Source organism: Anopheles funestus, chromosome 3RL (assembly GCF_943734845.2).
Source record: "Anopheles funestus chromosome 3RL, idAnoFuneDA-416_04, whole genome shotgun sequence".
Classification (NCBI taxonomy): domain Eukaryota; kingdom Metazoa; phylum Arthropoda; class Insecta; order Diptera; family Culicidae; genus Anopheles; species Anopheles funestus.
In genome coordinates, this window is record NC_064599.1 from 18,270,640 (window position 1) to 18,293,621 (window position 22,982).

Sequence of the window (22,982 nt, forward strand, 5' to 3'; positions counted from 1 at the left end):
GGACGTAGGGGTCCAACATTGCCTGTACCTTAGTGAGTTCTTTTGCTCGTCTTCCCCGCTTTTGCGGGTTGGAAAGAGTTGGGAACTGTGCGTTAAAAAAAACACGAAGTAAAGATGCTTATCTTTTTTGCTTTGTTTTATTTTCTCGGTGCTCGGTTTGGTTTCCATTTTTTCTTTGGTGTTGTTTTAAGGGAGAAAGTATACGATACCGGCAGGAAACACCATTCAAATCGTGCGCTTTACTGCAACCGAACGCGGTCAAGACGTCAACGCGTTGGCCGGAAAGGGAATGGTTGGGTCGTGTCTTGTTACGCGGAACCGGTTCCTACTTCATCCTCCGGAGAGTGCTTCATTAAAAGCGAATTTCTTAATTTCACTCCAGAATGGCTCCCAAATCAACAATTTAGAGCAACGGCGTAGCCTTCGGTTCCGTTGGTACGCAGGTGTGGTCACTACCATTCGTTTGCGTGTGATGAAAAGAGAGAGTAAGAGAGAGAAAACCTTCAACATCCGTAATTTTCTTCCAGCGGTTAGTGGATCAGAGAGTGCGACAAGGGAAGGAATGATAAGGCATCAGAGGAAAGATAAGTTAGTGGTGTTGATGGTGGTGGTTGCTGCTCACTTAAGTGTAGCTTGGAGGGTTGCTAGCCGATGTTAAAGTTAAGCCATCCACTGTGACGCATCTTCCAGGGTGCGAAAGGAACATGAATTTCCATTCCCGACATTCTTAGATTCACTTGGGTCGATGGAAAGAGCACCGAAAAGCAGTGCTCTAGACGACCACCCCCAGATGACATCAAGCTCTGCATAATTTATTACCTTCACTTTGGAAGCTGCCGTACTGCCGACGAACTGCAACGAAGACAGTACCAACTACGGTAGCAGTTGCTCAGGAAAAGGTGTTAGAGTCGTGCGGACACTTACCTGGTGTGCGTTTGAATTGTGTAATAAAATGGAACCATGTTTCGTATCAATCATACACCAGTGGAGAAACAATCGTCTCGTATGTAAGTGGCAAATTTATATGCTACCCTTAAGCCTTTTACCATACAACTTTGCTCGTTTCTTTGCCAGGTGTGTTCATGGGTAGGTAATAAGGACGTAGAACGCTTCACAAAACCCTTACACGAAATAAATTCCTTCAGACTGACTTTGAGAAATGCCTCACGACGACTGTGCACACAAAAGTGACGCACCGCTAGAGTCTAGAGTTGACACCCGTGCGGTATAATTTATGGTGACAGGAAAACAATGAATCAATTACCATTGTTGCATACATTACGGTAACCGTGTGAGTCTATGGGATGACAAATAGGTTCTCAGCAAGGGTGAAAATGTGCCCTGGCACATCGATCGTTATGATATGGTGGCGTTACGGGGGTGGTAAAAGTTAATGTTACCCCATGCAGCGGATGACAAATAGATTGACGTGAGAGTGTTGGTAGGAAGTAATAAGTGTATCCGGCCGACCGGTTGTACGGGTTTGAACAGATGGTACAGTGTACAGTGTATGATCGATGTAATACCCGGGGAATGTGTTTTCGATTGTCAATTCGATTTACGTTTGATGGACTGAATAATTAGAAAATCCATTATGTTTGTTCTTTATTGTGTCGTTCGAATGCGATATGTTTGTTGTGTTAATATTGTTGCGAATATTATTTTTATCTATATCTATATATATAAAATTCTCGTGTCGCGGTGTTAGTGTGCAAACTCCTCTTAAATGGCTGAACCGATTTGTATGAAATTTTCGTTGAACGTTCGTTAGGTATGAGAATAGGTTTACCGCTACTTTTCATTTCGCTATTTGGCCTCTGGCTAATATTATGAGTTCTTTTCTGTTTTTCCTACGGGAGTTATCAAGTAGGCATAGCCATCTTTTCAACACGAATAATGTTGAACACTACTGAAACAAAAAAGTTCTAACGAATAAACCAATCAAAGAAGGTACACATGACGATTTATTTGTGCAATTTTATTCAATAAAATGTAAAGTGAGAGTTAAGTAAATAAAAAGCGAGATACAAGCGATGTAAGTGTGTGAATAATTACAAAATGTTGTGTAGTGATTTGTATGTAGAATTGGTGCCTTGTACGGAAGAATCTGGTATTAAATCCCAATCGTCAAGGAAATCCAAAAATACCTCCTGAAGTGCCAGAAAAGGAGAAGAAGTGCCACAACAGAAGAAGAAAAAATTGCTTTTATTAGGAATATCATTTTGATCAAGAATGGTAATAGGTATTTGAAAAAAAAATCAATTGATCAACGACTTTCTCTAATCATCACACGGATCAAAATTGAACATTCAAACTGTTTGTTAGAAAACTTTTAAAAAAATAAAAAAAGAAAACTACAAAACGCATGTTCAAGGGGAAAGCTGGGTTTGCCGAATAAACTAGTTTTTTTTTTATAATTTTTTATTCTGTTTTTTATTTAAAGCATTATTTGAGTGAAAACAAACTTTTTTCAACCAATTGGCATTAAAATAAATCAATTTCATTTTTTTTGCAAAATTTCTCAAAAAAACGTAAGGGATAAGCCTTATGAAATTTTCGAGTGGAAAATTTTTTTGAATTTTTATTCTGATGTTTTATTCTTTTTTTAATTTAAAGCATTATTTGAGTGAAAAGAAACTTATTGCAACAAATTCGCATTAAAATATATCACATTTAAAAATTTTGCTGAATTACAGAAAAATGAGGAACATTTTACATTTTCTCAAACAGGGTAAGGAACTTGGTTCCTCGCATAACTTCTGACATAGACAACTGAAGGGCATGGCCGTCCAAGAAGAAAATGTAGCCATTGGTGCCATCTATCGACCACAGGTTAAAGATTGGCGATCTGTTGGATACCGACCGAGTTATAGGCAAAACTTGGTGCAAAAATGAGGAAAATTTTACATTTTCTCAAACAAGGTAAGGAACTTGGTTCCTCGAATAACTTCTGGCATAGACATCTGAGGGCATGGCCGTCCAAGAAGAAAATGTAGCCATTGATGCCATCTATCGACCACAGGTTAAGGATTGGTGATCCGTTGGATACCGACCGAGTTATAGCTAAAACTAGGCGCAAAAATGAGCCTTATGAAATTTTCTTATTTTTCTAATTTTTTAATTTTTTTATAATTTTTTATTCGTTTTTTTGTTTAAAACATTATTTGAGTGAAAAGAAACCTTTTTCAACCAATTGGCAATAAAATAAATCAATTTCATTTTTTTGCTAAATTTCTCAAAAAAAACGTAAGGGGTAAGCCTTATGAAATTATCGAGTTAAAAATGTTTTTGAAATTTTTTTCTGATGTTTTATTCTTTTTTTAATTTAAAGCATTATTTGAGTGAAAAGAAACTTATTGCAACAAATTCGCATTAAAATATATCACATTTTAAAATTTTGCTGAATTGCAGAAAAATTAGGAAAATTTTACATTTTCTCAAACAGGGTAAGGAACTTGGTTCCTCGCATAACTTCTGGCACAGACATCTGAGGGCATGGCCGTCCACGAAGAAAATGTAGCCATTGGTGCCATCTATCGACCACAGGTTAAAGATTGGCGATCCGTTGGATACCGACCGAGTTATAGGCAAAACTTGGTGCGAAAATGAGCCTTAGTGGATTGACAAATTTATAGATTTTTTCAATTTTTTTCATTATTTTTTACCTTTTTTCATTTAAAGCATTGTTTGAGTGAAAAGGAACGTATTGCAACAATTTCGCAATAAATTTTATCACATTTAAAAATTTTGCTGAATTGCAGAAAAATGAGGAACATTTTACATTTTCTCAAACAGGGTAAGGAACTTGGTTCCTCGCATAACTTCTGGCACAGACATCTGAGGGCATAGCCGTCCAAGAAAAAAATGTAGCCATTGATGCCATCTATCGACCACAGGCAAAGATTGGAGATCCGTTAGATACCGACCGAGTTATAGGCAAAACTTGGTGCAAAAATGAGGAAAATTTTACATTTTCTCAAACAGGGTAAGGAACTTGGTTCCTTGCATAGCTTCTGGCACAAACATCTGAGGGCATGGCCGTCCACGAAGAAAATGTAGCCATTGGTGCCATCTATCGACCACAGGTTAAAGATTGGCGATCCGTTAGATACCGACCGAGTTATAGGCAAAACTTGGTGCGAAAATGAGCCTTAGTGGATTGACAAATTTATAGATTTTTTCAATTTTTTTCATTATTTTTTACCTTTTTTTCATTTAAAGCATTGTTTGAGTGAAAAGGAACGTATTGCAACAAATTCCGAATTAAAATAAAACAAATTTTTAAATTTTGCTAAATTTCTCAAAAAAATGGCAAGGGGTACCCCTTATGAAATTTTCGAGTGGAAAATTTTTTTAAAATTTTTTTCTGATGTTTAATTCTTTTTTTAATTTAAAGCAATATTTGAGTGAAAAGGAACTTATTGCAACAAATTCGCAATAAAATATATCACATTTAAAAATTTTACTGAATTGCAGAAAAATGAGGAACATTTTACATTTTCTCAAACAGGGTAAGGAACTTGGTTTCTCGCATAGCTTCTGGCACAGACATCTGAGGCCATGGCCGTCCAAGAAGAAAATGTAGCCATTGATGCCATCTATCGACCACAGGCAAAGATTGAAGATCCGTTGGATACCGACCGAGTTATAGGCAAAACTTGGTGCGAAAATGAGCCTTAGTGGATTGACAAATTTATAGATTTTTTCAATTTTTTTCATTATTTTTTACCTTTTTTCATTTAAAGCATTGTTTGAGTGAAAAGGAACGTATTGCAACAATTTCGCATTAAAATAAAACAAATTTTTAAATTTTGCTAAATTTCTCAAAAAAATGGCAAGGGGTACCCCTTATGAAATTTTCGAGTGGAAATTTTTTTTGAAATTTTTTTCTGATTTTTTATTCTTTTTTTAATTTAAAGCAATATTTGAGTGAAAAGAAACTTATTGCAACAAATTCGCAATAAAATATATCACATTTAAAACTTTTGCTGAATTGCAGAAAAATGAGGAACATTTTACATTTTCTCAAACAGGGTAAGGAACTTGGTTCCTCGCATAGCTTCTGGCACAGACATCTGAGGGCATGGCCGTCCAAGAAGAAAATGTAGCCATTGATGCCATCTATCGACCACAGGCGAAGATTGGAGATCCGTTAGATACCGACCGAGTTATAGGCCAAATTTTGTGCAAAAATGAGGAAAATTTGACATGTTCTCAAACAGGGTAAGGAACTTGGTTCCTTGCATAGCTTCTGGCACAAACATCTGAGGGCATGGCCGTCCACGAAGAAAATGTAGCCATTGGTGCCATCTATCGACCACAGGTTAAAGATTGGCGATCCGTTGGATACCGACCGAGTTATAGGCAAAACTTGGTGCGAAAATGAGCCTTAGTGGATTGACAAATTTATAGATTTTTTCAATTTTTTTCATTATTTTTTACCTTTTTTTCATTTAAAGCATTGTTTGAGTGAAAAGGAACGTATTGCAACAAAATCCGAATTAAAATAAAACAAATTTTTAAATTTTGCTAAATTTCTCAAAAAAATGGCAAGGGGTACCCCTTATGAAATTTTCGAGTGGAAAATTTTTTTAAAATTTTTTTCTGATTTTTTATTCTTTTTTTAATTTAAAGCAATATTTGAGTGAAAAGGAACTTATTGCAACAAATTCGCAATAAAATATATCACATTTAAAAATTTTGCTGAATTGCAGAAAAATGAGGAACATTTTACATTTTCTCAAACAGGGTAAGGAACTTGGTTTCTCGCATAGCTTCTGGCACAGACATCTGAGGGCATGGCCGTCCAAGAAGAAAATGTAGCCATTGATGCCATCTATCGACCACAGGCAAAGATTGGAGATCCGTTGGATACCGACCGAGTTATAGGCAAAACTTGGTGCAAAAATGAGGAAAATTTTACATTTTCTCAAAAAGGTAAGGAACTTGGTTCCTCGCATAACTTCTGGCACAGACATCTGAGGGCATGGCCGTCCAAGAAGAAAATGTAGCCATTGGTGCCATCTATCGACCACAGGTTAAAGATTGGCGATCCGTTGGATACCGACCGATTTATAGGCAAAACTTGGTGCGAAAATGAGCCTTAGTGGATTGAAAAATTTATAGATTTTTTCAATTTTTTTCATTATTTTTTACCTTTTTTTCATTTAAAGCATTGTTTGAGTGAAAAGGAACGTATTGCAACAATTTCGCATTAAAATAAAACAAATTTTTAAATTTTGCTAAATTTCTCAAAAAAAATGGCAAGGGGTACCCCTTATGAAATTTTCGAGTGGAAAATTTTTTTAAAATTTTTTTCTGATTTTTTATTCTTTTTTTTAATTTAAAGCAATATTTGAGTGAAAAGAAACTTATTGGAACAAATTCGCAATAAAATATATCACATTTAAAAATTTTGCTGAATTGCAGAAAAATGAGGAACATTTTACATTTTCTCAAACAGGGTAAGGAACTTGGTTTCTCGCATAGCTTCTGGCACAGACATCTGAGGGCATGGCCGTCCAAGAAGAAAATGTAGCCATTGATGCCATCTTTCGACCACAGGCAAAGATTTGATATCCGTTAGATACCGACCGAGTTATAGGCAAAATTTGGTGCAAAAATGAGGAACATTTTACATTTTCTCAAACAGGGTAAGGAACTTGGTTTCTCGCATAGCTTCTGGCACAGACATCTGAGGGCATGGCCGTCCAAGAAGAAAATGTAGCCATTGGTGCCATCTATCGACCACAGGTTAAAGATTGGCGATCCGTTGGATACCGACCGAGTTATAGACAAAACTTGGTGCGAAAATGAGCCTTAGTGGATTGACAAATTTATAGATTTTTTCAATTTTTTTCATTATTTTTTACCTTTTTTTCATTTAAAGCATTGTTTGAGTGAAAAGGAACGTATTGCAACAAATTCCGAATTAAAATAAAACAAATTTTTAAATTTTGCTAAATTTCTCAAAAAAATGGCAAGGGGTACCCCTTATGAAATTTTCGAGTGGAAAATTTTTTTAAAATTTTTTTCTGATTTTTTATTCTTTTTTTAATTTAAAGCAATATTTGAGTGAAAAGAAACTTATTGGAACAAATTCGCAATAAAATATATCACATTTAAAAATTTTGCTGAATTGCAGAAAAATGAGGAACATTTTACATTTTCTCAAACAGGGTAAGGAACTTGGTTCCTCGCATAGCTTCTGGCACAGACATCTGAGGGCATGGCCGTCCAAGAAGAAAATGTAGCCATTGATGCCATCTATCGACCACAGGCAAAGATTGGAGATCCGTTGGATACCGACCGAGTTATAGGCAAAACTTGGTGCAAAAATGAGGAAAATTTTACATTTTCTCAAACAGGGTAAGGAACTTGGTTCCTCGCATAACTTCTGGCACAGACATCTGAGGGCATGGCCGTCCAAGAAGAAAATGTAGCCATTGATGCCATCTATCGACCACAGGCAAAGATTGGCGATCCGTTGGATACCGACCGAGTTATAGGCAAAATTTGGTGCAAAAATGAGGAAAATTTTACATTTTCTCAAACAGGGTAAGGAACTTGGTTCCTTGCATAGCTTCTGGCACAAACATCTGAGGGCATGGCCGTCCACGAAGAAAATGTAGCCATTGGTGCCATCTATCGACCACAGGTTAAAGATTGGCGATCCGTTAGATACCGACCGAGTTATAGGCAAAACTTGGTGCGAAAATAAGCCTTAGTGGATTGACAAATTTATAGATTTTTTCAATTTTTTTCATTATTTTTTACCTTTTTTAATATAAAGCATTGTTTGAGTGAAAAGGAACTAATTGCAACAATTTCGCATTAAAATAAAACAAATTTTTAAATTTTGCTAAATTTCTCAAAAAAATGGCAAGGGGTACCCCTTATGAAATTTTCGAGTGGAAAATTTTTTTGAAATTTTTTCTGATTTTTTATTCTTTTTTTAATTTAAAGCAATATTTGAGTGAAAAGGAACTTATTGCAACAAATTCGCAATAAAATATATCACATTTAAAAATTTTGCTGAATTGCAGAAAAATGAGGAACATTTTACATTTTCTCAAACAGGGTAAGGAACTTGGTTTCTCGCATAGCTTCTGGCACAGACATCTGAGGGCATGGCCGTCCAAGAAGAAAATGTAGCCATTGATGCCATCTATCGACCACAGGCAAAGATTGGAGATCCGTTGGATACCGACCGAGTTATAGGCAAAACTTGGTGCAAAAATGAGGAAAATTTTACATTTTCTCAAAAAGGTAAGGAACTTGGTTCCTCGCATAACTTCTGGCACAGACATCTGAGGGCATGGCCGTCCAAGAAGAAAATGTAGCCATTGGTGCCATCTATCGACCACAGGTTAAAGATTGGCGATCCGTTGGATACCGACCGATTTATAGGTAAAACTTGGTGCGAAAATGAGCCTTAGTGGATTGAAAAATTTATAGATTTTTTCAATTTTTTTCATTATTTTTTACCTTTTTTTCATTTAAAGCATTGTTTGAGTGAAAAGGAACGTATTGCAACAATTTCGCATTAAAATAAAACAAATTTTTAAATTTTGCTAAATTTCTCAAAAAAAATGGCAAGGGGTACCCCTTATGAAATTTTCGAGTGGAAAATTTTTTTAAAATTTTTTTCTGATTTTTTATTCTTTTTTTTAATTTAAAGCAATATTTGAGTGAAAAGAAACTTATTGGAACAAATTCGCAATAAAATATATCACATTTAAAAATTTTGCTGAATTGCAGAAAAATGAGGAACATTTTACATTTTCTCAAACAGGGTAAGGAACTTGGTTTCTCGCATAGCTTCTGGCACAGACATCTGAGGGCATGGCCGTCCAAGAAGAAAATGTAGCCATTGATGCCATCTTTCGACCACAGGCAAAGATTGGATATCCGTTAGATACCGACCGAGTTATAGGCAAAATTTGGTGCAAAAATGAGGAACATTTTACATTTTCTCAAACAGGGTAAGGAACTTGGTTTCTCGCATAGCTTCTGGCACAGACATCTGAGGGCATGGCCGTCCAAGAAGAAAATGTAGCCATTGGTGCCATCTATCGACCACAGGCAAATATTGAAGATCCGTTGGATACCGACCGAGTTATAGGCAAAACTTGGTGCGAAAATGAGCCTTAGTGGATTGACAAATTTATAGATTTTTTCAATTTTTTTCATTATTTTTTACCTTTTTTCATTAGGTGCCTGGCAACGAGAGCTGACAAAAAGGTGAAAAATTTGTCAACACGGAGCTTTTGTCACTTTGTTGAGCTTTTGACAAAATTTTATGTTGTAGAAAATCCACGAAAAATGTTGACAAGAATGGTGACAAAAAGTTGACAAAAATTTGACGTTCGCTCAAAACGTAAACAAGCGCGCTTTAAAGATAGTATATCGTGAATTGCTGACCATTGCGGTATTCTCTTTTGTTGAATTAACTGTATTTCATCCCTGCAAGGACACAGACCATCTTAATTAATTAATTTAAAGCCAAAATTACTGTAAAACTGCTTACATCGCGTTGAATTTTCGTGTACGTTGAAGATGATGTAGATTTTGTAAATCATGGGTTGCTATGTTTTGTCAAAGTGTACAAATGTGTGCACGGCCACGAGAAAAACTATTTTTCGCAGTTGACAAGCTGTTTTTGTCACTTGAAAAATTTGTCACCTTTTTGTCAGCGCTCGTTGCCCAGCACCTATTTAAAGCATTGTTTGAGTGAAAAGGAACGTATTGCAACAATTTCGCATTAAAATAAAAAAAAATTTTTAAATTTTGCTAAATTTCTCAAAAAAATGGCAAGGGGTACCCCTTATAAAATTTTCGAGTGGAAAATTTTTTTGAAATTTTTTTCTGATTTTTTATTCTATTTTTAATTTAAAGCAATATTTGAGTGAAAAGAAACTTATTGCAACAAATTCGCAATAAAATATATCACATTTAAAAATTTTGCTGAATTGCAGAAAAATGAGGAACATTTTACATTTTCTCAAACAGGGTAAGGAACTTGGTTCCTCGCATAGCTTCTGGCACAGACATCTGAGGGCATGGCCGTCCAAGAAGAAAATGTGGCCATTGATGCCATTTATCTACCACAGGCAAAGATTGGAGATCCGTTGGATACCGACCGAGTTATACGCAAAACTTGGTGCAAAAATGAGGAAAATTTTACATTTTCTCAAACAGGGTAAGGAACTTGGTTCCTCGAATAACTTCTGGCACAGACATCTGAGGGCATGGCCGTCCAAGAAGAAATTGTAGCCATTGGTGCCATCTATCGACCACAGGTTAAAGATTGGCGATCCGTTGGATACCGACCGAGTTATAGACAAAACTTGGTGCGAAAATGAGCCTTAGTGGATTGACAAATTTATAGATTTTTTCAATTTTTTTCATTATTTTTTACCTTTTTTTCATTTAAAGCATTGTTTGAGTGAAAAGGAACGTATTGCAACAAATTCCGAATTAAAATAAAACAAATTTTTAAATTTTGCTAAATTTCTCAAAAAAATGGCAAGGGGTACCCCTTATGAAATTTTCGAGTGGAAAATTTTTTTAAAATTTTTTTCTGATTTTTTATTCTTTTTTTAATTTAAAGCAATATTTGAGTGAAAAGAAACTTATTGGAACAAATTCGCAATAAAATATATCACATTTAAAAATTTTGCTGAATTGCAGAAAAATGAGGAACATTTTACATTTTCTCAAACAGGGTAAGGAACTTGGTTCCTCGCATAGCTTCTGGCACAGACATCTGAGGGCATGGCCGTCCAAGAAGAAAATGTAGCCATTGATGCCATCTATCGACCACAGGCAAAGATTGGAGATCCGTTGGATACCGACCGAGTTATAGGCAAAACTTGGTGCAAAAATGAGGAAAATTTTACATTTTCTCAAACAGGGTAAGGAACTTGGTTCCTCGCATAACTTCTGGCACAGACATCTGAGGGCATGGCCGTCCAAGAAGAAAATGTAGCCATTGATGCCATCTATCGACCACAGGCAAAGATTGGCGATCCGTTGGATACCGACCGAGTTATAGGCAAAATTTGGTGCAAAAATGAGGAAAATTTTACATTTTCTCAAACAGGGTAAGGAACTTGGTTCCTTGCATAGCTTCTGGCACAAACATCTGAGGGCATGGCCGTCCACGAAGAAAATGTAGCCATTGGTGCCATCTATCGACCACAGGTTAAAGATTGGCGATCCGTTAGATACCGACCGAGTTATAGGCAAAACTTGGTGCGAAAATAAGCCTTAGTGGATTGACAAATTTATAGATTTTTTCAATTTTTTTCATTATTTTTTACCTTTTTTAATATAAAGCATTGTTTGAGTGAAAAGGAACTAATTGCAACAATTTCGCATTAAAATAAAACAAATTTTTAAATTTTGCTAAATTTCTCAAAAAAATGGCAAGGGGTACCCCTTATGAAATTTTCGAGTGGAAAATTTTTTTGAAATTTTTTCTGATTTTTTATTCTTTTTTTAATTTAAAGCAATATTTGAGTGAAAAGGAACTTATTGCAACAAATTTGCAATAAAATATATCACATTTAAAAATTTTGCTGAATTGCAGAAAAATGAGGAACATTTTACATTTTCTCAAACAGGGTAAGGAACTTGGTTTCTCGCATAGCTTCTGGCACAGACATCTGAGGGCATGGCCGTCCAAGAAGAAAATGTAGCCATTGATGCCATCTATCGACCACAGGCAAAGATTGGAGATCCGTTGGATACCGACCGAGTTATAGGCAAAATTTGGTGCAAAAATGAGGAACATTTTACATTTTCTCAAACAGGGTAAGGAACTTGGTTCCTCGCATAACTTCTGGCATAGACATCTGGGGTCATGGCCGTCCAAAAAGAAAATGTAGCCATTGGTGCCATCTATCGACCACAGGTTAAAGATTGGCGATCCGTTGGATACCAACCGAGTTATAGGCAAAACTTGGTGCGAAAATGAGCCTTAGTGGATTGACAAATTTATAGATTTTTTCAATTTTTTTCATTATTTTTTACCTTTTTTAATTTAAAGCATTGTTTGAGTGAAAAGGAACAAATTGCAACAATTTCGCATTAAAATAAAACAAATTTTTAAATTTTGCTAAATTTCTCAAAAAAAAATGGCAAGGGGTACCCCTTATGAAATTTTCGAGTGGAAATTTTTTTTGAAATTTTTTTCTGATTTTTTATTCTTTTTTTAATTTAAAGCAATATTTGAGTGAAAAGAAACTTATTGCAACAAATTCGCAATAAAATATATCACATTTAAAAATTTTGCTGAATTGCAGAAAAATGAGGAACATTTTACATTTTCTCAAACAGGGTAAGGAACTTGGTTTCTCGCATAGCTTCTGGCACAGACATCTGAGGGCATGGCCGTCCAAGAAGAAAATGTAGCCATTGATGCCATCTATCGACCACAGGCAAAGATTGGATATCCGTTAGATACCGACCGAGTTATAGGCAAAATTTGGTGCGAAAATGAGGAAAATTTGACATTTTCTCAAACAGGGTAAGGAACTTGGTTCCTTGCATAGCTTCTGGCACAAACATCTGAGGGCATGGCCGTCCACGAAGAAAATGTAGCCATTGGTGCCATCTATCGACCACAGGTTGAAGATTGGCGATCCGTTGGATACCGACCGAGTTATAGGCAAAACTTGGTGCGAAAATGAGCCTTAGTGGATTGACAAATTTATAGATTTTTTCAATTTTTTTCATTATTTTTTACCTTTTTTTCATTTAAAGCATTGTTTGAGTGAAAAGGAACGTATTGCAACAATTTCGCATTAAAATAAAACAAATTTTTAAATTTTGCTAAATTTCTCAAAAAAATGGCAAGGGGTACCCCTTATAAAATTTTCGAGTGGAAATTTTTTTTGAAATTTTTTTCTGATTTTTTATTCTTTTTTTAATTTAAAGCAATATTTGAGTGAAAAGAAACTTATTGCAACAAATTCGCAATAAAATATATCACATTTAAAAATTTTGCTGAATTGCAGAAAAATGAGGAACATTTTACATTTTCTCAAACAGGGTAAGGAACTTGGTTCCTCGCATAGCTTCTGGCACAAACATCTGAGGGCATGGCCGTCCAAGAAGAAAATGTGGCCATTGATGCCATTTATCGACCACAGGCAAAGATTGGAGATCCGTTGGATACCGACCGAGTTATAGGCAAAACTTGGTGCAAAAATGAGGAAAATTTTACATTTTCTCAAACAGGGTAAGGAACTTGGTTCCTCGCATAACTTCTGGCACAGACATCTGAGGGCATGGCCGTCCATGAAGAAATTGTAGCCATTGGTGCCATCTATCGACCACAGGTTAAAGATTGGCAATCCGTTGGATACCGACCGAGTTATAGACAAAACTTGGGGCGAAAATGAGCCTTAGTGGATTGACAAATTTATAGATTTTTTCAATTTTTTTCATTATTTTTTACCTTTTTTTCATTTAAAGCATTGTTTGAGTGAAAAGGAACGTATTGCAACAATTTCGCATTAAAATAAAACAAATTTTTAAATTTTGCTAAATTTCTCAAAAAAATGGCAAGGGGTACCCCTTATAAAATTTTCGAGTGAAAATTTTTTTTGAAATTTTTTTCTGATTTTTTATTCTTTTTTTAATTTAAAGCAATATTTCAGTGAAAAGAAACTTATTGCAACAAATTCGCAATAAAATATATCACATTTAAAAATTTTGCTGAATTGCAGAAAAATGAGGAACATTTTACATTTTCTCAAACAGGGTAAGGAACTTGGTTTCTCGCATAGCTTCTGGCACAGACATCTGAGGGCATGGCCGTCCAAGAAGAAAATGTAGCCATTGATGCCATCTATCGACCACAGGCAAAGATTGGAGATCCGTTGGATACCGACCGAGTTATAGGCAAAATTTGGTGCAAAAATGAGGAACATTTTACATTTTCTCAAACAGGGTAAGGAACTTGGTTCCTCGCATAACTTCTGGCATAGACATCTGGGGTCATGGCCGTCCACGAAGAAAATGTAGCCATTGGTGCCATCTATCGACCACAGGTTAAAGATTGGCGATCCGTTGGATACCGACCGAGTTATAGGCAAAACTTGGTGCGAAAATGAGCCTTAGTGGATTGACAAATTTATAGATTTTTTCAATTTTTTTCATTATTTTTTACCTTTTTTTCATTTAAAGCATTGTTTGAGTGAAAAGGAACTAATTGCAACAATTTCGCATTAAAATAAAACAAATTTTTAAATTTTGCTAAATTTCTCAAAAAAAATGGCAAGGGGTACCCCTTATGAAATTTTCGAGTGGAAAATTTTTTTAAAATTTTTTTCTGATTTTTTATTCTTTTTTTAATTTAAAGCAAATTTTTGAGTGAAAAGAAACATATTGGAACAAATTCGCAATAAAATATATCACATTTAAAAATTTTGCTGAATTGCAGAAAAATGAGGAACATTTTACATTTTCTCAAACAGGGTAAGGAACTTGGTTCCTCGCATAGCTTCTGGCACAGACATCTGAGGGCATGGCCGTCCAAGAAGAAAATGTAGCCATTGATGCCATCTATCGACCACAGGCAAAGATTGGAGATCCGTTGGATACCGACCGAGTTATAGGCAAAACTTGGTGCAAAAATGAGGAAAATTTTACATTTTCTCAAACAGGGTAAGGAACTTGGTTCCTCGAATAACTTCTGGCACAGACATCTGAGGGCATGGCCGTCCAAGAAGAAAATGTAGCCATTGATGCCATCTATCGACCACAGGCAAAGATTGGCGATCCGTTGGATACCGACCGAGTTATAGGCAAAATTTGGAGCGAAAATGAGAAACATTTTACATTTTCTCAAACAGGGTAAGGAACTTGGTTCCTCGCATAACTCCTGGCACAGACATCTGAGGGCATGGCCGTCCGAGAAGAAAATGTAGCCATTGATGCCATCTATCGACCACAGGCAAAGATTGGCGATCCGTTGGATACCGACCGAGTTATAGGCAAAACTTGGTGCGAAAATGAGCCTTAGTGGATTGACAAATTAATAGATTTTTTCAATTTTTTTCATTATTTTTTACCTTTTTTTCATTTAAAGCATTGTTTGAGTGAAAAGGAACGTATTGCAACAATTTCGCATTAAAATAAAACAAATTTTTAAATTTTGCTAAACTTCTCAAAAAAATGGCAAGGGGTACCCCTTATGAAATTTTCGAGTGGAAAATTTTTTTGAAATTTTTTTCTGATTTTTTATTCTTTTTTTAATTTAAAGCAATATTTGAGTGAAAAGAAACTTATTGCAACAAATTCGCAATAAAATATATCACATTTAAAAATTTTGCTGAATTGCAGAAAAATGAGGAACATTTTACATTTTCTCAAACAGGGTAAGGAACTTGGTTCCTCGCATAGCTTCTGGCACAAACATCTGAGGGCATGGCCGTCCACGAAGAAAATGTAGCCATTGGTGCCATCTATCGACCACAGGCAAAGATTGGAGATCCGTTGGATACCGACCGAGTTATAGGCAAAACTTGGTGCAAAAATGAGGAAAATTTTACATTTTCTCAAACAGGGTAAGGAACTTGGTTCCTCGCATAACTTCTGGCACAGACATCTGAGGGCATGGCCGTCCATGAAGAAATTGTAGCCATTGGTGCCATCTATCGACCACAGGTTAAAGATTGGCGATCCGTTAGATACCGACCGAGTTATAGACAAAACTTGGTGCGAAAATGAGCCTTAGTGGATTGACAAATTTATAGATTTTTTCAATTTTTTTCATTATTTTTTACCTTTTTTTCATTTAAAGCATTGTTTGAGTGAAAAGGAACTAATTGCAACAATTTCGCATTAAAATAAAACAAATTTTTAAATTTTGCTAAATTTCTCAAAAAAATGGCAAGGGGTACCCCTTATGAAATTTTCGAGTGGAAATTTCTTTTGAAATTTTTTTCTGATTTTTTATTCTTTTTTTAATTTAAAGCAATATTTGAGTGAAAAGAAACTTATTGGAACAAATTCGCAATAAAATATATTACATTTAAAAATTTTGCTGAATTGCAGAAAAATGAGGAACATTTTACATTTTCTCAAACAGGGTAAGGAACTTGGTTCCTCGCATAGCTTCTGGCACAGACATCTGAGGGCATGGCCGTCCAAGAAGAAAATGTAGCCATTGGTGCCATCTATCGACCACAGGTTAAGGATTGGCAATGCGTTGGATACCGACCGAGTTATAGCTAAAACTAGGCGCAAAAATGAGCCTTATGAAATTTTCTAATTTTTCTAATTTTTTAATTTTTTACAATTTTTTATTCTTTTTTTTTTGTTTAAAACATTATTTGAGTGAAAAGAAACCTTTTTAAATAAAATAAATCAATTTCATTTTTTTTGCAAAATTTCTCAAAAAAAACGTAAGGGGTAAGCCTTATGAAATTTTCGAGTAGAAATTTCTTTTGAATTTTTTTCTGATTTTTTATTCTTTTTTTAATTTAAAGCAATATTTGAGTGAAAAGAAACTTATTGCAACAAATTCGCATTAAAATATATCACATTTAAAGATTTTGGTGAATTGCAGAAAAATGAGGAACATTTTACATTTTCTCAAACAGGGTAAGGAACTTGGTTCCTCGAATAACTTCTGGCATAGACATCTGAGGGCATGGCCGTCCAAGAAGAAATTGTAGCCATTGGTGCCATCTATCGACCACAGGTTAAAGATTGGCGATCCGTTGGAAACCGACCGAGTTATAGGTAAAACTTGGTGCAAAAATGAGGAAAATTTTACATTTTCTCAAACAGGGTAAGGAACTTGGTTCCTCGAATAACTTCTGGCATAGACATCTGAGGACATGGCCGTCCGAGAAGAAAATGTAGCCATTGGTGCCATCTATCGACCACAGGTTAAGGATTGGCGATCCGTTGGATACCGACCGAGTTATAGCTAAAACTTGGCGCAAAAATGAGCCTTATGAAATTTTCTAATTTTTCTAATTTTTTAATCTATATTTGTAATATTCTTTTGTCGCGGTGTTAGTGTGCAAACTCCTCTTAAACGGCTGCACCGATTTGTATGAAATTTTCGTTGAACGTTCGTTAGGTATGAGAATAGGTTTAGCGCTTCTTTTCATTTCGCTATTTGGCCTTTGGTCAATATTATGAGTTCTTTTCTGTTTTTCCTACGGGAGTTATCAAGTAGGCATAGCCATCATTTCAACACGAACAATGTTGAACACTGCTGAAACAATCAAGCTCTAACGAATAAATCAATCAAAGTAGAAGTGTCTTCTGTACGACGATTTATTTGTGCAACTTTTTCATTAAAGCGTAAACTGAGTGATAAATAAATAAAAAGGATCCGACTCGCGAGGTCTTTGAATCAGGCCCGCGAAGGAAGAACGAGAACATGGAATATTATCTCGCTTGGGTGATTTTTAGCCTGAAAAATTGAGGAATCATTTTTATATGTTGTTTGTGTACTGTTTTATACTTCAGTAACAGACACTTGAATGCCTCTTGAAGTCCACACAACTGTTGAATTTTGTTTCCTTCCAACTTCTTCCTCTCTACCGACTTTTTCAATCTAGGCCCCCAAGATAATTTTTATTTGCAAACCCGAACCCAGCCAAAATGAGTTTTACATCACTGCTCTAGTAGAAGGTCTAAAAAATATTTTCCAGATGGTACGTAGTTCAGCAATCTTTTTATATCCTTAATGTCTCTATTGCCGATATACATGTATAATGAGCAAATCAAATATCTATCAATTACACATAAATCGAATTTCAAACACTGCTCCACTTAAAGCAGGGAGCTCACTTAACACTTAAAAGCACATTACATAAAGCAAGACCCAGAAACGCAAGATCGCAAGTGTATAATAGCCTCAATGAACCTCTCTTCAATGCGGTAATATTTGCTACCATGCATTTGCTCATTTTCCACTAGAATACCACTCTATGCCAGCGTTGTTGAAACAAGTGATTGCTCGGCTCTTTTCGCAAAGTTCTCCCGTTTAAAGAAGCAAATCTTCTGCTACGGATAGGATGGCTGTGCATTTCCATTTACCTTCAGACGGTGCATGTAGCTGAACCATCTCCACCGGCATCATCTCTCCATTTGCTGAAGCAAAACTATGCAATTAAGGCACTCCATTCGAGTATTTCATCATCGCTTGCACGTACACCGATGGGAAGCGATTTCGACAGATTGATTGGCTTATTTCATCCGCTCGTTACAAGCTTCCTTATGCCACCGGCAAACATCTTAGTGTTTGGAAATGGAAATCAATTCAACGGTATTCGCTCTGTATGCGTCTGACAGCACTCAATCAGCATGCACATCAATGACATACGCTTGAAGAAAGCTCGGTACGGTACGGTGATTACATACTGTTTGTACCAGCTACAAAAAGATTCTTTTCCCTGCTCGTCCGTGTCAATTCGTGCTCTGCTTCCTATCCACTGTGTGGTTGTACTGTTCATCAAAAGCACCGTACGGGAATTGAATTAAATAAACACAAAATACGAAATTACGGCCACTCCACCGGCCTAATTATGGCAATCATTCCAGCATGACGAACAGGAGCTCCCGTTTGCGGAAGCTTTCGTGGTACAGAAACAGTGTGAAGAAACTGTCTTCCTGTTATCACACACCCCCGGTAGTAGTTAGGGCTGGAATGCAAGCAATAATAAGCTATGTAATTAGCTGTGTCTTGTGAGGTTTGATTACCGACCCTCGGAAGCAGCCCCGATGAAAGTAACAACATTACCATTCGGTGGTCTGTCATTAGTCAGTTTACTTCCGGGCCGCCACACGCCTTCTTCCGAGGAGGAGGAGGCGGCCCTGTGTTGGCATTGATGCGTTCTTAATGGGACGGAAATTTTGCAAGGCACCCGGCAAAGCTGTAATAAATGTTAATGCAATCACACGACGAGCAGCATCGTGCGATGGTGCTGTTAGGGGCCCTTAACGTTGCGGTGATGAGGACCTGCCATTGATTCGCATGAGCATATCGCATTGTTTTTCTTTTCTTACTTTTCCATTCACCACTGGAGAGAACATTTTTTAGCGTGGGGTAGAATTGTATTGTTTTTGGGGGCAAAATGCTTACGCTGCTTATCGTTGTACTGTGCTTAATTTGTAGTTTCAAGAGCTAATTGTTTGGTTTGGAAAAATGTGCCCAATAATCAATTTTAGCAATTCAGTGAGTTATATTTGTTTTTCCTTTAAAAAAAATGGCCTGACTCGCCAAATTCAAAATCAATGTAATGTTAAGAAGAAATTGGCTCAAAACAACATTTTATAATTTCTTTTAAATTTTTCTTTTGTGTTATTCAGTCATCTAGCACTTATTCTCTCGTATGGTAAAGCTCACTTTGGAATTAAATTGGCTTTACTTCATCAATAGATGATGGTCATATAAATCTGATATCTCTAATGTTTAATGTTTCATGGTACTATCCAAAGAAATGTGTTTTGATATTTAATATTTTTAATTAAATTTGAATTCACAATTACAAAAAAAACACTTAAGTGAAATATGAAATACACTTCACATCAAATATTTAAAGCGTATTTCTGAAACAAAAAACATCCAAAAACATTAATTAAAATTTGCAACTCTCGCTTCAAGTGAAAACTTTTCGCCTTCAAAGTAAAAACCAAAAAAGGAAAAATTCTCCTTCCACGGGTTGGAAAAACGAAAAACCATGTCCGTGCACTTATCGTACCTCGGTAATTATGCTTATGCATCGCGCAAGCCTTGACAACCATGACGAGCACTGCCATCGGAAATGTGCCAATCCAAAAGTCATTCTAAGGCAAAAACATGGCTTCTCAAGCAACGACAGCAAAACATTCTAGTGGAAAGTAAAAAAAAAACAACAACAAGCGTGTTGTTAAGCGTCAGCGTGGAAATGGGAAAGGTGTAGGGAAAGTTATTTATCCGACATCTTCCTCTTTTGGGGGAAACCGACCGGTATCCCGTGCTGGGATGTGAGATTAGGCAAAGAGGCAAATTTAAACTTCATTACGACATGATATTTGCATTTTCTTTCCCAATCTTCAAGCAGCTGAAATGGTGGCTCTACTGGGGGGCATGCTTTGGGTGCAAGGGAGGTGTTTTATTGCCCTGGATGATAATAATCAGCCCGAGCTTTAATCCAATTCAGAAAACGATCTGTCGCCAAGACTCATTAATCTTCGCCAGCACGGAATAAGGGGCGTGTGGCGGTACTAACCGATGGATGCTAATGTCACCTCATATCGCTTGAGGATGCGATTCTTACGTGTACCTTCTTTAATGTGTTGTTTTCTCTTCCTCCTGCAATAACATTGTGTGGTTAGAAGGATGTGGTTTTTCTTATCTGTGTGTTTTTTTATTCCATTCCGTTTTCCGACAGATTCCAACGAGGCGAAGGCAGCGCACAGAAACTCATTAGGTCCATTACAAAGTCAATTTATTACTAAGAATAACACTAGAGTAATTAGTCAACGAGGGGGCCTAGCGGTGCTGCCCTGCAGCGTCACCATGACAACACCAGCCACTGTAAGTAAGTATTTTGTTAGTCGAACGCTTTGGTTTGCTTCTGTTTCATAATTTTGTAATTAACTTACGTTTCTATTGCGCTTAAGTTACATTAAGGTTTCATTTTATTTTATTTTTTCTATTTGTTTACTAGTTTTATAACAATGAAAGCATTTTTCAACTTCATTAACACCCATTGTGATACTACAAAATGATTAATTGGTCAGTTTGTAAGTGAGTTTGTAAACTTTATCCATGTTTTTTGTCATCAAATTAAAAACCTATTCGTTGTCAACTGAAGTCGTTTCCTCCTTAGAAAGTTGTAGAGTAATTAACAAATTGTTACATTTCATGCCATAAATATATCCATTTTAAAGTAAACAAAAAAGGCATATCGGTAACACCTCTCCAAACGATTTATTTCCTTCATTTGAGATGAAAAGTAATTGTGCAGTAAAGGAATAGAATGACTGGCACATGTCAACGATTACAATCAATCCCCACCTGGGGCAAACTCTCATCTGCAACGAAGCATCTACTTTCAGCTAGCCCTAAAGAAGCTATAATCGCTTCAAGCGGCTAAGAGGAAGTTAAAAGAAACGAAAAGAAAGTCAAACAGCTATTGTGTTGCATCAGGTTCTGAAATGACGATGCTATTTGTGATACTTCTTGCTGTGTTCCGCTTCCCATTTGGAGTTTCACTTCGGGAAAGCTCTCGTAACACTGTTTAGCAGCAGTTAGTACTCCGTACGGTTCTTCGAACATTATTTTGTTGCCACGACTTACCTTCAGTTCTTCGTTCTAGTGGGTGAACCATTCGGACCGAAATGATAGCCATCGAACAGATTGATTTTTCCCATTCAGCACAGTTCCCTGTCCAGGGGAGAAAAAAGTTTAAATAGAATAGACCCGATAGGCGAGTGAGAGAGGGGGAGAGAGAAAAGTAGGAAGTTGAAAACAACCTCCTTCCGGTAGTAGAGCTAAATAGCTTTTGGCCTTCCCCCCCACCGAGGAAAATTGAATGGACACTCGGGTTTTTGTGTGACATCGAAGACATGCGGTGTTTCATTTTTCACTGATACTATTTTAAAGGTCAGCGAAGATATTTCCGCTGTCCTGCATTTCAATCAATGCTATTTTTTCGGTTTATTTATTTTGAAACTTCAGTAAAAAGATGCACGACAAAATTGAATAAACCTTGTGCTTCCGATACAACTGCATTGCTATAGTTAAATCTGATTATTAAAGTATCTCACAAGAGATAATTTATAAAGTATAACATTAGAATAAATATTACATTTCTTGTCTTCATCACGTAATATATGTGAAATAAAATTTGAATTACAAATCAAACTGATAAAAAATATTTTAATAAGGAACATCTTTTTACATATAAAAAACCCAATGAGGAGCCGGTGATGTTGAATTTACTCACGGCTAAAAGCATCTATCTATATCTAAACATGTGTTCAAAGCATTATCGAAAAGAACAACATTTTTGAATAGTCTTCTCTTTCTCCCTACCAATTTTGAGCTTAATCCACTTGACAAAACAGACGCAAAGTATGCAGGAAAATATTGCTACTGTCCATATAAAACGAGAGGAGAACAAAAAAAAACATACTATATTCTAGAAAAGTTAAGCTTCAGCCTATTTTTTAACTTTCTTTGCCGCTTTCTTGAACCAAACAAAATAAAGTATGGCGAAAAAAAGAGGGAGGCCAAAAAGAAAAATTGCTGACGCTAAGGAAAAGTTTGCTTGTACGAAGCTCGTTGTAAATTGAAATTGCTACAGCATGTCTACGCTTTCCATTGCCCGTTGCCCCCGTAATGCGGCAAGGTTAAATCGATACCAGATGAATTTTACCGTTCAAAGTTTTTCACCTTCCGCCACTAAATAGGCACCTCCATCCTCCATCTCCCTACCAACTACCCTCTTCATCCTTTTACCGCTCCTTTGCCTATCGATAGAAATGCGCGCTTCCATTGCGGCACTTATGCCTCAACGCTGCTAGAAGCACCGAAAACCATCTGCCAAGCAATTACAACAAGTGAAAATTTAGGAATTTATTGCTAATTGAAATTTTATCCGACACTGCGACCGGCGCACTGCCGGGATCATGCCGTTCCGGGTAGAATATTCTCCGCAGCACTGGCAGCAATAGACACCAGGGTTCTACCGTCTTGCTGCAGCAAAACGTCGGCAACATGACCCGATCGTACCCTCAGTGCACCAGGACGGGTAAAATGGTCGACAAGGCTTGTAAAATTCGACAAGTACGGTCAAGAGCCATCGGTTTCAACGACAAACAGACAGACAGCCCTTTCTGCTGCACAACCCCCAAAACAGTTAAACGGTGGTCCCATTTACCCGTACCAGAGTTGTGTGGGGAATATTGTTTCAAATTAAATTTTCACTCACTCTCGGTGTGTTCCGTCGTGAACCAAA

At 36.4% G+C, this 22,982-nt stretch overlaps 1 protein-coding gene across 14 annotated transcripts in view; it reads left to right on the top strand.

The window, feature by feature from the left end:
• Positions 1-2,756: 2,756 nt before the first annotated feature.
• The window catches only part of LOC125768603 (uncharacterized), a 42,455-nt gene continuing 22,229 nt past the window's right edge, over positions 2,757-22,982 (top strand). The window contains exons 1-7 of one of the 14 annotated variants that reach the window (XM_049436515.1): positions 4,148-4,511; positions 5,938-6,037; positions 6,565-6,753; positions 7,469-8,368; positions 11,017-11,863; positions 12,390-13,346; positions 14,061-20,554. In XM_049436515.1, the coding sequence (XP_049292472.1) occupies positions 20,357-20,554 (198 nt within the window). In that variant the 5' untranslated portion in view covers positions 4,148-4,511; positions 5,938-6,037; positions 6,565-6,753; ... (2 more) ...; positions 12,390-13,346; positions 14,061-20,356. The other 13 variants (XM_049436525.1, XM_049436518.1, XM_049436521.1 and 10 more) reach the window with 13 other exon arrangements.